This window comes from Morone saxatilis, unplaced genomic scaffold, assembly GCF_004916995.1.
Source record: "Morone saxatilis isolate NCDOM2014 unplaced genomic scaffold, NCSU_SB_2.0 Contig14, whole genome shotgun sequence".
Lineage (NCBI taxonomy): Eukaryota > Metazoa > Chordata > Actinopteri > Moronidae > Morone > Morone saxatilis.
This window is the reverse complement of record NW_023339696.1, coordinates 14,833,961-14,848,552: the sequence shown is the minus strand read 5'-3', so window position 1 is coordinate 14,848,552 and position 14,592 is coordinate 14,833,961. Positions and strand designations below refer to the sequence as shown.

Here is a 14,592-nt window from a genome sequence, read left to right as displayed (position 1 = left end):
TTCAGCTGTCACTATAATAAAAAAGGCAATAAAAGCCCAAAAAAATATATGCTAAAAAAAAGACTCGAAGGGAATAACATAACATACTGTACTGTATTTTGATTCTGCATACTGCAAAGATGTAGACTGTATTCTCCTACGGTACATATATACATTCATGCACATATCTAGATGAACACAGCTATATTGTCTGAAAAGCTTTATCTAGTTTGTCTGCTTCTATGCCAGAACATGCCTTCACTGTTGGAAAATGAGTGTGGATTTTGTCTCCATGAAGGTGTGCTTGAAACAGCAGCAGACACTGACTGTCAGGGGAAAAGGCAAACTTCAATGAGAATGAATGCAGTACGTGAATTCAGGTGTCTCATTGATCCATCAGGACCTCAGAGCCTATTCAGCATCTCAATTTACCACCACCTCTCCTCACAAGACCACATCAATGTCAGCCCCTTCTGCCTTACACACTCTCTCCTGCTTCTATGCTTGCAGGCTTTCACTCGCTCTGTCGATCCACACTCTCATTCACCCATTTGCTGGTTTTGAGTGTCCACAAAAAACAACTCTGCTTTGAATGAGCTGCCACGGCATATCGAGCAAGTAAAAGCTATTAAACATTATTTATCAGGTTTTTATTATTTCGTTTGGGAAAGACAAGTAGATAAGAATGGAAGGATGCCGATGTAGTGCCCGCAAACCATCAATCGATGCAGTTGTAGATCTGGAGAGTCAACAAGCAGCTGTGGATCGTTTATGAACAGAGGTCCTCTCCTGCCTGTACTGTCACCCTTGATCTGTGTGTGTAGGCCTATGCACTAGACACAAGCAGGAAATTACTTTTGCATACACTGCACTGCACTGTAGGTCACTGTATATAAAACAGATTTATTGACAGTGTATGTTTGCTTTCTGCCTGCTTGAGGGTTTTGTGGGTGTACATGTTTTTGAATGGCATTAATTCATTTACTTCTCATACGAGACACAAGTATGGACCAAAAAAGAGTGTTGACTGATATTTCACTTAGAGAAACAGAGTGATCACAAGTCTGAGTAAACAGATTTTGTGTGCGCAACATTTACTGTGTAACTACACAAACAAAGCATCTTCACTGATTTGTGAAACAGTTCATTTTCTTAATTTTTATCTAATGGATTTATATTTATAAATGAAACATCATAAGACCATGACTCAATGTATCCAATTTCATGGGTAAGTTCAGGACATTTCTCTTATTAAGGCAATCCACGCTTCATTCACTTTAAGCAACTCTCTTGCTCAAAAAAGAATAGTATAGCTAACAATGGCAACAGTCTTATGATTAGCGTCATGTTCATCTGCGTGACTGATCAACTGTGGGGTAAAGGAAGTAAGACTGTTCACTTCAGCAGCCTGTATGTGACAGACTGCGCCAGACACGAGCGTGGTACAGTGTGGTAGTTTGTGTGTTTATCTGCGTGGGTAACAGTCGTGTCTCAAAGTGAGTGTGTTATTGACAGCTGTCACCTTCTCCATGAGCTGGCGAAGCTGCCTGCTGCGTGGGTCACGGTTACACATGTTCTGGGCTGGTGCGACGACGGTGCAGATACACTTCCCATCTGCGTCCTGTGCCGAGCTGTAGATCTGCCATCCCTCTTCTGGGCTCGGGTACAGAGCCTGCAGAAACATAGAGACATATATGTCTTAGACCAAGCGAAGAAACTGGTTGCTTCTGTCTGTTGTTGTTTATCTATGTTGCTACCACGCAGGCTTTTCAAAATGCATGAGGGCAGACACAATATTTTATTCTGCCAGCATGTATCAACAGAAATCTGAAACGTGTTCCACCCTTATAATACATTTCTAAGCTAATAAATTTATCTAATACTTGAAAGTGTTGTAAAAAGTGTTTGGAGGAAAAAGGGCTGTTTAATACATTCCATATCGTGATTAGTTGTGCCCATTCTGTCACCATAAGTTAGCTGCAGAGTCATAATTTCTCCATGGCATTTTCTTTCTCTCTTGCAACCCTGTCAAAAGTTACTCTTCCCCAAAGGCAATTAATGGCAATTGATCCCTCCAACTACACAAAATCACTTGCAGTCTAATTTTAGTTTTAACTGGAGAACAACAAAGTGGGAGAGAAAGCAAAATCAGAGATTGACAGAGGTGGTGCTCACAGCAGTAAAGACAGGAGAAAAGAGAGATGGAGAATAGACGAGTCAGATATTGCAGAAGATAGAAGAGAGGGAGAAAATAAGCAGAAATGGGTGCAGATTAAGATAAGACAAGAAAATACACAAATGGATGAAAAACACAACAGTGCGACAGAGATAGAGTAAGATCTTGATGGAGGATGAAGAAAGACAAAGACAAATGGAAGGAAATGGGGATTGCAAAGAAAAGAGGAAGAAGGAGAGATCAGGCCAGGCTGTGTGAAAGCAGAGCATCTAATAAGTTTGGACACAGAGAGGAAATGGAGCTGTTCGGGATCGATAATGCAGGCTGTTACCAGTGGAGGAGGGGCGAGGCGGAAAGGGTGGATGTCTCTCTCTGACTAATCCAATCAAAAGTAGTGCTGCGCGCCTGCAAGCACACGCACATGTACACACAGTTTACGCAAAAGCCTGACCAGGACAAACTGTTCATTTACACTGCAGGTACACACACTCGGCATATGAAGCAAAATGTAATGAGGAAAGGAAAAAAAGAAGCAGCCATTTTAGTGATGAAATTAAAGACCCATCCACATAAGTGGAGGGAAAAGGCTGGAAATAAAATCTTGTGGCTGGGCTCTGTGCCGCTCTCTTACTTTCCTCTGAGCAATGTTGTGCTGTGCTCTCGTCTCCTTGGGTTGGGGGATCAGATTAAAATGTCTTGGGGGATGGGGGGACTGTGTGATTGGAGTGTAAAGTAGCAACCACCCTGTGAGCCAATGTGCTCACTGTCACATCTTGTCACTCCTGCCAATCCCTTGGCACTCCACCCCCTCTCTCCCTCTCCTCTCAAGCTCTCATTGCCTTTCCCTCTTCCTCGCTCACACACTCAGAATGAGTGAATTTAAAATCTGACTTACTCCAAATGAATTGTGACAAACAGACTATAGCTACACGAGCTATATTTAAATATACTGTAATGTAATGTGTAATCATTCTTTTCATATTTTATCTGTTTCATTATAGTGAAAGTACAATAGACTCATATAATTTCAAAATTAATAGATCTAAATTTAATTGAACTAAGTCAGGAGTAAAATTATATTTCCATTTTCTATTCATACAGTATTACATACATACATTACTAATATTTCAAAATGACTGAATGTCTGCTCTGCACACTCACAGTGGAACTTACTGGCACTCTGGCTAAATTATCATCCCATTATTCTTAATATTGATGCATATTTGGGAGTCAGTGTGCAGCCAGTCCCTGCAGTGACTTGCACAGTTTTCTGTCAGTCAGCACCTTTCTTATCATTAGTCTTCTTTGAGGCAATCCAGCATCAGAAGGCTGTTAGGTAGAGAGACGACAGAGGTCTACGGAGGCCAGAGTTGGAGTTAAGACTAGACAAAAGAGGCAGGCTCCACTGCAGAACCTCCTCCAATTTCTTTCAACTGCATCTGACTGTCTATTTCATTCTGCCATTGCCTGGGGGGGAGATTATTTTCCTCTGTCTGCTTCCCTGCCTGCATCTCACTCACTGTCAGGACTTCTGATTTATTGCAGTATATATGCGTGTGAATGTTCATGTGTTCAAGTATTTCTGTGAGCATGCCTGCATATATCTGTACATATGTACATGCAATACCAGCACGTATTGTATATTTGTATACATAAAGCATTTACATAAATTCTAATAGATTTTAGTCATGCATTTACTTTAGCTGCACTACTGTTTTACCCCCAAGAGATTTTGATTGGAAATTCCAGCAGCTGAAAAGCATGTTTACTGCAGGATGCAATGGCTGCTAATATTGTGGATGAATGTAAGGTCTTAGATTGTGAGGCCACAACACTGCACACCGGCTTCTCATTACAGTATATATCCTGCAGCGTTAACAGGTGCGGGTTAGCTTGCCTCACACAGTAGAATCCACTTAAGTAACTCACTCTGAGGGTATGTGCAGCCTCCTGCCTTCTATAAAATTACCTCATATCCATACATGCGGGGGTTGTCAGCCTACACACCAGATTTTTGGTTAAGAACAATTCTTGCGGATGGATGCAGAAGTGCGCATCAATATTTCATACGGCTATCAGCCTGAAAGTGAGCCGCACTTGGTGTCACACAGACATTTCTTTTACGGCATCTTACATAGTGGGCAGTAATAAGTTCAAAATATAACAAAGTAATATTGGAGACATGTCAGCTCCATAATCATAATACTGTCTTCATCATCCAACATGTTTAAACTCATGCTGTGCTCCTTATGTGCTCCTCCAAAGCCAGGGAGTTTTCACAGCAACAGATCTTCTCCCCTCTTCATTAATGTTTCATAAATGCTGTGCTGAAATTAAGAGCTTATTTGAATCAGTTCCAATTTCATTACCACCCACCTATCCATTCTGCACTAACTTCCCTATTCTCACCACAGTGGCAGTTTAGAGAGTGGGAGGGAAGAGGTAATTCTTAAATGCAAATGTGCTTTGTCCCTATATATGCTTTGTGCCTGAGCCGTTGCAAGGAGATCTATATATCATCACTCATAAGCAACCGATCTCTCTTGGGGGCAAGTAGTAAACTTGAATATGTTTTGGAACGTTGGCTTATTTATGTAAATATGATTAAGTCTCCTCTCTGTAGCGAAGATAGGGTCATTGACATTGGTTCATTTAACATAATGCTCACACCATGCAGCCTATCAGATATCACATTAGTGTGAGAAAAACAACTTATTCAATATCTAATGTTATACAGAATTATATTCAGGGTATACATAGTGAAATGAATGGAATGCAATGTTTGCATACAGTAGGCAACTCAGGCCTCAGAATGCTAACATTTTAGTAGTGATGATAATGTAACCTATGCTTTCATCATCATGCTATCAGTTAGGGCTAGCTGGGAGCACTTCAGGTCTGTGGGATAATCCTCTCCTCCTAGACACAGACAGTGATTTCAGGAGAGAGGAGGCGTTTAGTTCACTGTCCCAGAAATGTATCCATTAGATGTGAGGGATGAAATAGAATATGTAAGTGCCAGATTTGAGGCTGTCACAGTCATGGCTGCCATGCAAAAGCCCATTAAGGAGGAAGACAGCAGCAATGAAAACAACAGGAAACCGCAGAGGGCAAGCGAGATGAAAAATCAATTGGTCTTGTTTGCTAAAGTGAAAATGACTCTTTAAGATTTCTGGCTTGCCCCTTCTGCACCACCCCAGTGTTTCCTCTGTACCCATGACATCACATCTGACAGCCTGGGCCAATGAAGTCTCACCAACCACTGCTGACATGTCCTCCATCCACAATCTCCCACCCTCCCAATAGAAAACTGATTAAAGTGGGAGTTACTGATACACTGATAGGCAGAAAAGGAAGAGTTGTGGTTTGAGAAAGGCTGACAAGGAAGAGAAATGTGGCTCTAATTTCCTTTAGCTTAGTTCAGATGCTGCCCAATTACAATGCTGAATGACAACTTCAGTTAAATCCCTGCTGAGACAGGAAAAGAGGAGATGAGATGAGAAGGTGTGGTCATCAGCTAAAAAGTAGTAACCTAATGCTATTCCAAAATTATCTCCCATACGCTGCAGACAAAATATATCAGATTCAGATGAGATAGTGTAGTAAAGGGGGAACCATTATGAAAATGAACTAACCAACCTTTACCTGAGCGGCGCCTCAAAGTGCAAATAAGCTCACAACCCTTGCATTGTTAATGATTAACAAAGTTTGGAGGGATTATCCAATTAGACATTCGAGCTGGTGGTATCACTGTCGAGAGTTGCAGGAAGTGACTTCCTCTGGTGTTTCATTAGACCAACCCTGGAGCTGGCTGCTGTAAAGCCAGAGCTAAATGAGATCATAAATCTACAGCTCCCTACTTTATGAGCATGACGGGAAGTCTATTATAACTTTCATAAGCAGCAGGCTGAAGGGGCAAACAGGCAGAAGCAGGCACAAGTCCTGAGATATGGGAGAGAGCTGACCACTACAGTGTGAACTGAGTTTGACATCACATCAGAGAAACTGCAACACTACAGAGGACGGACAGTGTGCGAACAGGAGAACTGAGATAAAGCTGTATGGAGAGAAAGCATTTTGAGAATGTAGAAAGCGTCTAGGTGAAATACTCTGAGAGTTTAGGATAACAAAGTAAGAGGTAGTACAGATGTAATCTATCTCTTCCGTTTCCATCCTGCAATGACAAGTTTGTTTATCTTCTTTTTAAGGTTCACTTTTGTCTCTCTCTCCCTCTGACACTTTGAGAGGCAGAACAATGCTTTGACATTAACTTCTTTCAATGCCTGTCCCCAGCAAAGTAGAAACATCTGTCCCTGCTACACGGAGCTCAGTTCTATCTTTACTATGGTCAAAGAATCACATCTAATTTATTGAATTTGTCCGGTACTGCTGTAATTGACCACACACAAATAAACATGCAAGTACACACCCCCACTCTTCAAATGAACAATCCATCAAGCCTCAATGCACAGGCCAGCTGCTGGCCTTTAAAATATAACTCGATGAAGACTCCTAGTGAAGTCCCTGGTCTCTCCTGCTCCCAAGGAAAACCGATTACCACAATCAGCGCAGCATGGTTGCCAGTCAATAATATGACTCATAAACTCATCATGCCCCCCTGCCCTCATGCTGCCTCCTTTTTCCTCCCTGCTGCCTCTCACTCTCTCCCACTCCATCACTCCCATGACCGCCACCCCTCCTGTGTGGTGTCCTGCTCACTTTCCATCTGCAGCTCACTCGTTCCAATCCGGATCACACTTGAATGACAGTGGGGGTGGGCAGATGTGTCGTCAAGCATTTTTTAAAGTAGGGGGCTTGGTTGGAGAATTCTTGGAGAAGTAAGAGAAAATAACACTCACCAGTGCTTTGCACTTACAAGCGAGCAGCTACAACTTTAGACTTTTTGGAGCAGGCTGCAAGCAGCATGCCAGGTGCCCTGGTGAAAAGTATTTGGCATCGACTCTGCTGTTAGACGTGTACAAGATAGCTCTATCATGGTTGGTGTTAAATAGAGGAGGGAGAAGAGAGTGGCAGGGTATCTAGTGTGAGAAAAACACTGTGTAAACTGTGAGAACACAGTCAGTGCTTCATTGCGGGAAAATATGGATTGCAGAAGTGTGTGAATTGTGAGATCATCAAATTGGTTTTGAAAGGCAAAGCAATGATTCAGGCTTAAGTTCAGTTGGTTGGAAATTACACTCTCATAATGGCAAATGAACCATGTCAAAAGCCTGATTACTAGCCCAATAGAGTCTGGGATCAATACAGCTTTGTACACAGACTATCACATAATTAGTTAATGTATCAAAACAATTTAAAATGATATTACAAGATTGGCATTCACCAAGATTCTGGCTATACATATCGCTTCACATTGACAAGGCAGTAGAGGACACCTGTCAGGGTCTGAACTCAAATAAATTTTGGTTGAAGGCAGTACGATAAACATAAAAGCGAAGTGCTCAAATAAAAATCTGCAGCGGTGTTTAATCTTTAATCCATAGCCAAGAATCGATCTTTACAATATGCTTTATTGGATTGCACAGTGGATGTGATAAAGTTTACGGTTCCACACCCTGACAGACAGACACTGTGCGACCCCAATCAGATTCTGAGCGCTGGCTCTTTGTATGCTGCCATTTGTTGTTCTTTGCTCCCTTTTGATGGTGAGAATATTTTCCTCACTCTTCTGCCTCACAGCTTTCTTATTTTAGATATCAAAGGGAGAGTCACCACACAACCACACACGTGCACACACACACACACACTACTGTTCTGTCTTTTCATGCAGGATTATGAGTAGCTATTCAACTAAAGTATGTAACGGTTTATGATTTTTGTATGCCCATCTTGCACACAAACGTGTACACATACACAGAAAATTTATTAATTTCAAAGATAAACTGTAATGTATCAGTAATCCTCGACCGAAGCACTGCGTCCACTGAACGTGCTATCCAGACTGAGAGAATCACACAGAGGGCAAGTACAGCTTAAGTGGTTTACATCTTATTAATACTGTGGAGCAGACATTATCTATCTTAATAGAAGGTTCTACTATGACTTTAACTTGTAGATTACACCAGGGCCCAATTCTTGGACCAGTCTTGTTTTTATTATATCTTACCACTGGGAACCCTTGTTTGCAAGTGTGATGGCGCTTTTGTCTTCTACGCTGATGACACACAGCTTAATTTATCATTCTCTAAATCTATCATTTTTCTAGGTTGACCATGCACATTAAATTATGCTACGCATTACAGATGGATGGCTCAGAGTTTCCTCCAGCTAAATGGAGGATAAAATTAAAGTTGTTATTTTTGGTGATTAACATGTTGGTAAGACAAATTCAGCAGTGCTGTGGCGACTTTACTTTTACTATTAAACCTCTGTCCACAATTTTAGATGTTGGACTTTGATTTCAGCTTTTAAAATCTTGTTAAAGGAGCATACATGGTTGCTTCTTCCACTTAATATTACTGAAATCCAACCTGTCACCCTGTCACACTGAGAGAATTATTCAAACATTTGTAATTCCCTGCTTAGACTACTTACCTGTCTAAAACTGTGAAAAGCGTTTAACTGTCAACAATAATTTTAGAGCTCAGTGGGAAGATCATTGACTAACACATGATTAATTTTTCAACTGTGCTGACTTACATCCATTACTTGCTTATACATTTTAGAATTGCCTAAAACTGTCTTTTTTATTATAATTAAGGCATTAAATGGTAAAGCCTTTTTATAGAGTATATTTCAGAACAGAAATGTTTCAGAAACCATATCTTACTTCACAGTCGCTTAGATCATCAAAGGACTTTTAACTGTCCCACCATCTAGACTATAGACTACAGGGGACAAAGCCTCGGCACTTAAAGGCTAAACCATTAAAAAAAAAAGCTTTTTTCTGCTAATGCTGCTGAATGTGTTATATAAAATTAAAACTTAATAACTATAAGCCTACCTGAAAAATAAACACCAAATTTACCTTTATCTTTTATACCATTTATTTGCTTTGTTGTATTTTTACACATAGCACACTTCACTAAACAGAAAATTTTGGCAGGTCTACAGCTTATCTTGGTTTGACCATATACTGTATAGCCGCACCAGTTCTATGTAAGTGTTAGTAAGTGAGTTCCAGGGGTCTCTTCCACTCATTAAGAAACATGGTTTTGCACTATCCAGATGTGTACAAGCATCTAGGCAGTGTTTTGCTCAGTGCCATCACAGAAAGGCCCATGAAAACTCAGTCAGCTGTGTTCTTGGATCAGCTGGTTAGAAGACAGGCGCAGGAAGCAAGTGAAGCAGACTTTGAAAATAGCTCTGAGCTGGGAGAATATGGGACGCAGCATACATGGGTGCCAGGGTGGGAAGCAGCCATGCAATGGCCACTGGCACACTGGCCCCACAGTGTCACACGAAAGTAGCTAGATTGTCTTTGATTAGAGCTCTAAACATTGTGTGAGTCATGACTGCTTCTAAGATCATCACAGACAAATGTCTCATCAATAGTGATGGGACTCTGAGGCGAGGTTTTACATTAAAGTTTTATTCGCTGCCATTGTTTATGAGGGGAGATTATTTCTGTCTCAAAGTGAAGACATTTCCCATCACAACAGACTGTTACACTGTAATAATTCCTGGCACCTTCAAACTGGCTCATCAGTTTGGATAAAATTTTGATGAAATAAACTTTTTTGCAGCCTTTTTCCTGCATGGTTGTGAATGAGGGTTGCCTGAAAGAAAATATCCACTCATAACTATGTATAATATTCTATTATATCCAGTCTTTTGAAATGCAAATGATAAGGCTTCCAGTCATGAGTCTTGATTAGAATGAGTGTACTGAAAAAAAAATCCTGGCAACATTTTTTATTCCCCATGACCCTGAGCATGAGAAGCAGGTATGGAAAATAAATGGATGGCTTATCCAGACTATACCCCCCAGGGATTGGTTGGGTGTTCAATAGGATTATGGAGTTTAGTGTTGTAAATAATTCAAACATGCCTTAAACTCACTGACATTTACAGAGATTAGATTATATTTTCACTTTGAAGTTGTATTCAAAATTACCTGCTGAGATACTGTACGTTGTGGGAAAGATAAAGAGAAAAACAGTTGACTTCACATTTTCACAAAGGTAACACTGTGCAAAGACAACTTTTTCTCCAAAGAAAACATTTCAACCTGACAGCTCACTGCAACATTAACGAGACATAAAGCGGCGGATTGATGTTTTAACAAACTATTATTCATTATAAAACTCCTTTTCGAACAGATGGACTTTCACCCCTGAGACAAGGATGTCTAAACATACTCAGAGTACATATTTAAGCACACCGAAATGCACACATACACATGCATGCACGCACATACACATGCACACACACATATCCAGATGGTCGCAGATCTCTTGGGACGTTCAATTTTTCTCAATCATTTCAACAGACCAAGGCATTTGCTTAATGGGTAAGGTGCCATAAAAACACACTCTGAATAGAGGCAAAGGCAATCATTAACTGCTGATGAACCAGAAAATGTCTGATTCATTCCTGTGCTATATATTTCAAATTTACTGTCTTAAATCCTATTAGCGCTAAGACAGGCAAATGGAACTTTCATATTTCTTTGTTTGTGCATTAAACAGAAGAAACACTTCTATGTAAGCAACATTGAGATATAAAACCTTAACCCCAAACTGCTGTTTTTAGTTACAAAACACCCCCAGTGCCCTTTCTATGGTATACAGTATCTATAACCTCCCTCCTTGAAGCCAGAGTGTTGTATTCTGGGAGAGGAGGATCGACAGGATTTAGAGACAAACAGAGTGAGGGAGAAATAAGACATACTTGAAACTGTAACATTGTCTCAACCTCCACGTCTTCCCCATCACCTCTCTGAATTTGAGCATCATCCTTCCCACCCTGGAGGTGACTGACAGATGGGATCAGCCTGAACATCACTCAGAACAAGCTCTCTACCTCCCGTCACCCCGGCAAAAACATATGATTTACCACGGCCGTCCACACTGCATCCTCCGCCTCTCATCATCACTCACAGTCGCAAGCCCACAATTCAGCATCATTATAGGCTACTTAATGTGACTCACACACACAACATGCGCATCATTCACATTTGGTTGAAACATTGCTCTCACATGCATGTCTACCTTCATCACCCCTCTCTTATTAATACAACATAGGCCTTGAGATAGATTCTCGAAGTCCCACTCCCAACAACCCTCTCTGAAACCCCTGTACTGTTTCTGTAGTTAACCATATAAACACACACTAACTCAAATTCACTGTATTTTCCCATTTCTTCACTATATCTCTCTGTCTTCTGCTGTGTCACTCTCTTTCATCCCTCATTCTCTTTTTCTTTCTTTAATTTACAATGAGAACATGAATGAACAAATACAGTGCACACACACTTGCAGGAAAGCAAAGGAAGTCATACGCACGCTAACAATCCTCTCCGAGGTGCCCCCTCTGGAGATGGTGGTCCCGTTGAGTCCCACCAAAGACGGCAGAGTCTGAGACATCCAGTTGGTCACCATGGCCATGGTGCTGAGCACCGCCCCGATCTTTAGCATGGGAACGCTCATGATTGCTTCCTGTGGGGCCCCGGCGCAAATGGCCCTACAGCCAGCCCTACCCTGCCCTGCCCTGGACCTCGGCTCCAGTCAACCCCTCTCTGCTCCAGACAGACTAGGCAGGGAACCAGCCAGTCAGCTTCTGCCTCAGCCTGAGCAGCAGCACAGCCTCCAGAGCTGGTAAAGCACAGTTACCAGACTCACACACCACTGGCTCAGTCAAAGGGACAGCCAGAGACCGGTTAGAGGAGAGTAGCTCACATCCAACAGCATCACGCTGGAATCTTCCCTCTCAGAGTGACTGCCTCAGCCTCACCCCCTCCCTCTCTTTTCCTCTCTCTCACTTCCTCACTCTGCCCTTGTCTCTCCCTTTCTCTCTCTCTCTCTCCCTCTCTCTTACCCTCTCTTCCTCAAGATGCAGAGCTGCGCATTGGCTGCCTCTCTGTCTCATCCCCTCCCAATCAGCCTCTGCTCTATGCTTGCCAGCCCTGTTTTGCATGCATGTATCCATTCTTTTCCTTTCCTCTCTTTCTCTGACATTTGGCTATTCTCTTGTGACTCACTATCTTGGTGAGTGTGCGTGCACATATTTCTGAGGCGTGGAGATCAGAGAGAGACTGATTTCAGGGGGCTGATCTGTGCTCTGTTATGTGACATGTGTGCGCCCAGGGCATCCTAGGCACAGTAGATGGTCCTGCAGCCTCATCACACTGTCTGTACTGGATGGAGCACTAAGGATATAGAGGGGTAGGTAAATATATCTAAGGTTGGCCAGGGGCTCATCAGGCGAGACAAAGGCTGGTGTTACAGCAGTTGGAGAGATCCAGATGCTCCTGCCCATGGCTGCTTTTGACAGCTTATCCATCATTCTGCTTCTTGACTTATCCTAAATCACGCTGTAGCTTGCACCTTTACAGTATCTTACCAATTCCACTCTGCCTGAGGCATAACCATATCACAATTGTCAGTTACAATGTCTTCTTGACGCTTACTTGCTGATGCTCTAAAAGTAGTACATGAGGATGAAGATTGAATTGACATAAAGTACGTAATCATGGTTTGTGGTAATTTAAAGCTATCAATACACTTAGAATGTAAAACTGACAAATAAAGCTTGGATTTGCCCATACCAGGCTGTTACAGCATGCTTTGCTTGAAAAGGAGGATTACATGTTATTTTTCAAGTGGTATATTTTTACCATTGTTATATTGCTATAATCCAAATGGCTTTAGCTTTCAGCACAATCACAGCAGGTAAGTCAGTGTCAGATATTATAACAATCACTTCACTACCAATTTTAGTGTCATTTCACCTCAGGGTCTATGCCTCAAGCCTGATTTGAGCTTATTTCAGGACAGACTCTACGTGTTCTGAAGTTTAGATCAACCCTTTGAATGTGGGGTTGTATATTGTCTCCAAATCATAGCTGTCTGAATTTGCCACTCGCCTTAACACCAATGGGCCAGATGGAATGAGGTATAAAGCGATATGTGAATTGGAGGTGTCCAACATTTTTTCTTGAAGCTTGAAGCCTCTCCTCGCAACAACTTCCAGCAAGATACCGGGCCACTGGTAGTGTCATGTTGCACCCTAAACAGCCATGCATAATGATGACAGAATGGCCTACTCAGACAAAACGGCCAGGTCATCTCCATTTCTTCCCTGCTTCCTGGTCTGCTGACTTATTAATTTTGTCAGTCATGGATGGGCTCCTCTCCCCATCCAGTCACATTTGGTGAGTGATATGGGCTCCTCTGTGTGGGGTGTACTGTGAAATGATATGAGAAGAGACAGCTTTCTGAGCCCCATCCAAAAAATGTCAGCCTTCCTCAGCTCACCTGCTGGCTCCCACATCAGTCTCGCCCTTGGCTCCTCTATTTCTGCATCAAGACTGCCCCCTTGTGGTTACCAGTGGAAATGCACCAATTAAACTGTAACTTCACAGCAAGAGAGCTAGCCAGTGCCTGTCATCCTTTGTGTCATGAATGTTTATAGTCACACTGTTCCATTTCTAACAGATATTTTAGTGGTGAGGCAAAAAAACAAAAAAAGGGTTCAATGCAAAATAGTGTAAGCATTCACACAAACACACTGCGGCTGCCTGCAGCTTTCTTAGTTGGTTTAGTCAATGTCCGGCAGCATGCTGAAAATAGACTGGTGCCAAGTGAATATATAATGTATATCATCTAATAACAATAATAAGTGATTTGTTATTTACCAAAAAGTTGATCCCTGGCATACTGTAAGTCTGAATCTAATCAATCAATATGATCAATATGATGTGCATGCAATATTTGTCAGGCAATTATACTTAAATATTTAAATGCAGTGGTGTTAACTCTGTTTTTTTGTTTTGCTCACAAGCTTTGTGTGGCTGAGGAAAGCTATGTTTTTTCTATCTTTCCTTTAATGCACCATCTAAAGAGAATGCAGTTATCGACATATTCACAGGGTGGCAGCAAAGATTTGAACATGGATGTAGACAACCTTTACCCATGTATCCAAGATCCCGTACACAGCTTCCTCAAAGAAAACCTGGTGCCAGAGTAAGAGGGCTGAATGAAAAAGAGAAGCATTCACGCTGGAGCTTATTGATGTACCATCTTGGATAATTAAAGAGACTAGCCACCCCCTGTACAACTGTGACCACTATGCAAGTAAGCTGGATAATTTACTGCAAGTAGAACATGAAATCCTTGGCTATAGCACATTTGTTTCTTTAATTTCCCTCCAGTGGCTCCAATTTGTACAGTTTGACTGTTGATTATGTGCTTAATAATGCCTTATCCAGTACTTGGATGAAACAGAAAATGCAAAGACAGCAAACACACACACAC

The 14,592-nt window shown here is 41.7% G+C and overlaps 1 protein-coding gene across 1 annotated transcript in view; it reads right to left on the bottom strand.

Moving 5' to 3' along the window:
* The window catches only part of olfm2a (olfactomedin 2a), a gene marked incomplete in the record, with an annotated part of 20,622 nt that extends 8,607 nt beyond the window's left edge, over positions 1-12,015 (bottom strand). The window contains 2 exon segments of the mRNA XM_035654541.1: positions 1,502-1,651; positions 11,623-12,015. Of these exon segments, the coding sequence (XP_035510434.1) occupies positions 1,502-1,651; positions 11,623-11,766 (294 nt within the window).
* Positions 12,016-14,592: the final 2,577 nt, after the last annotated feature.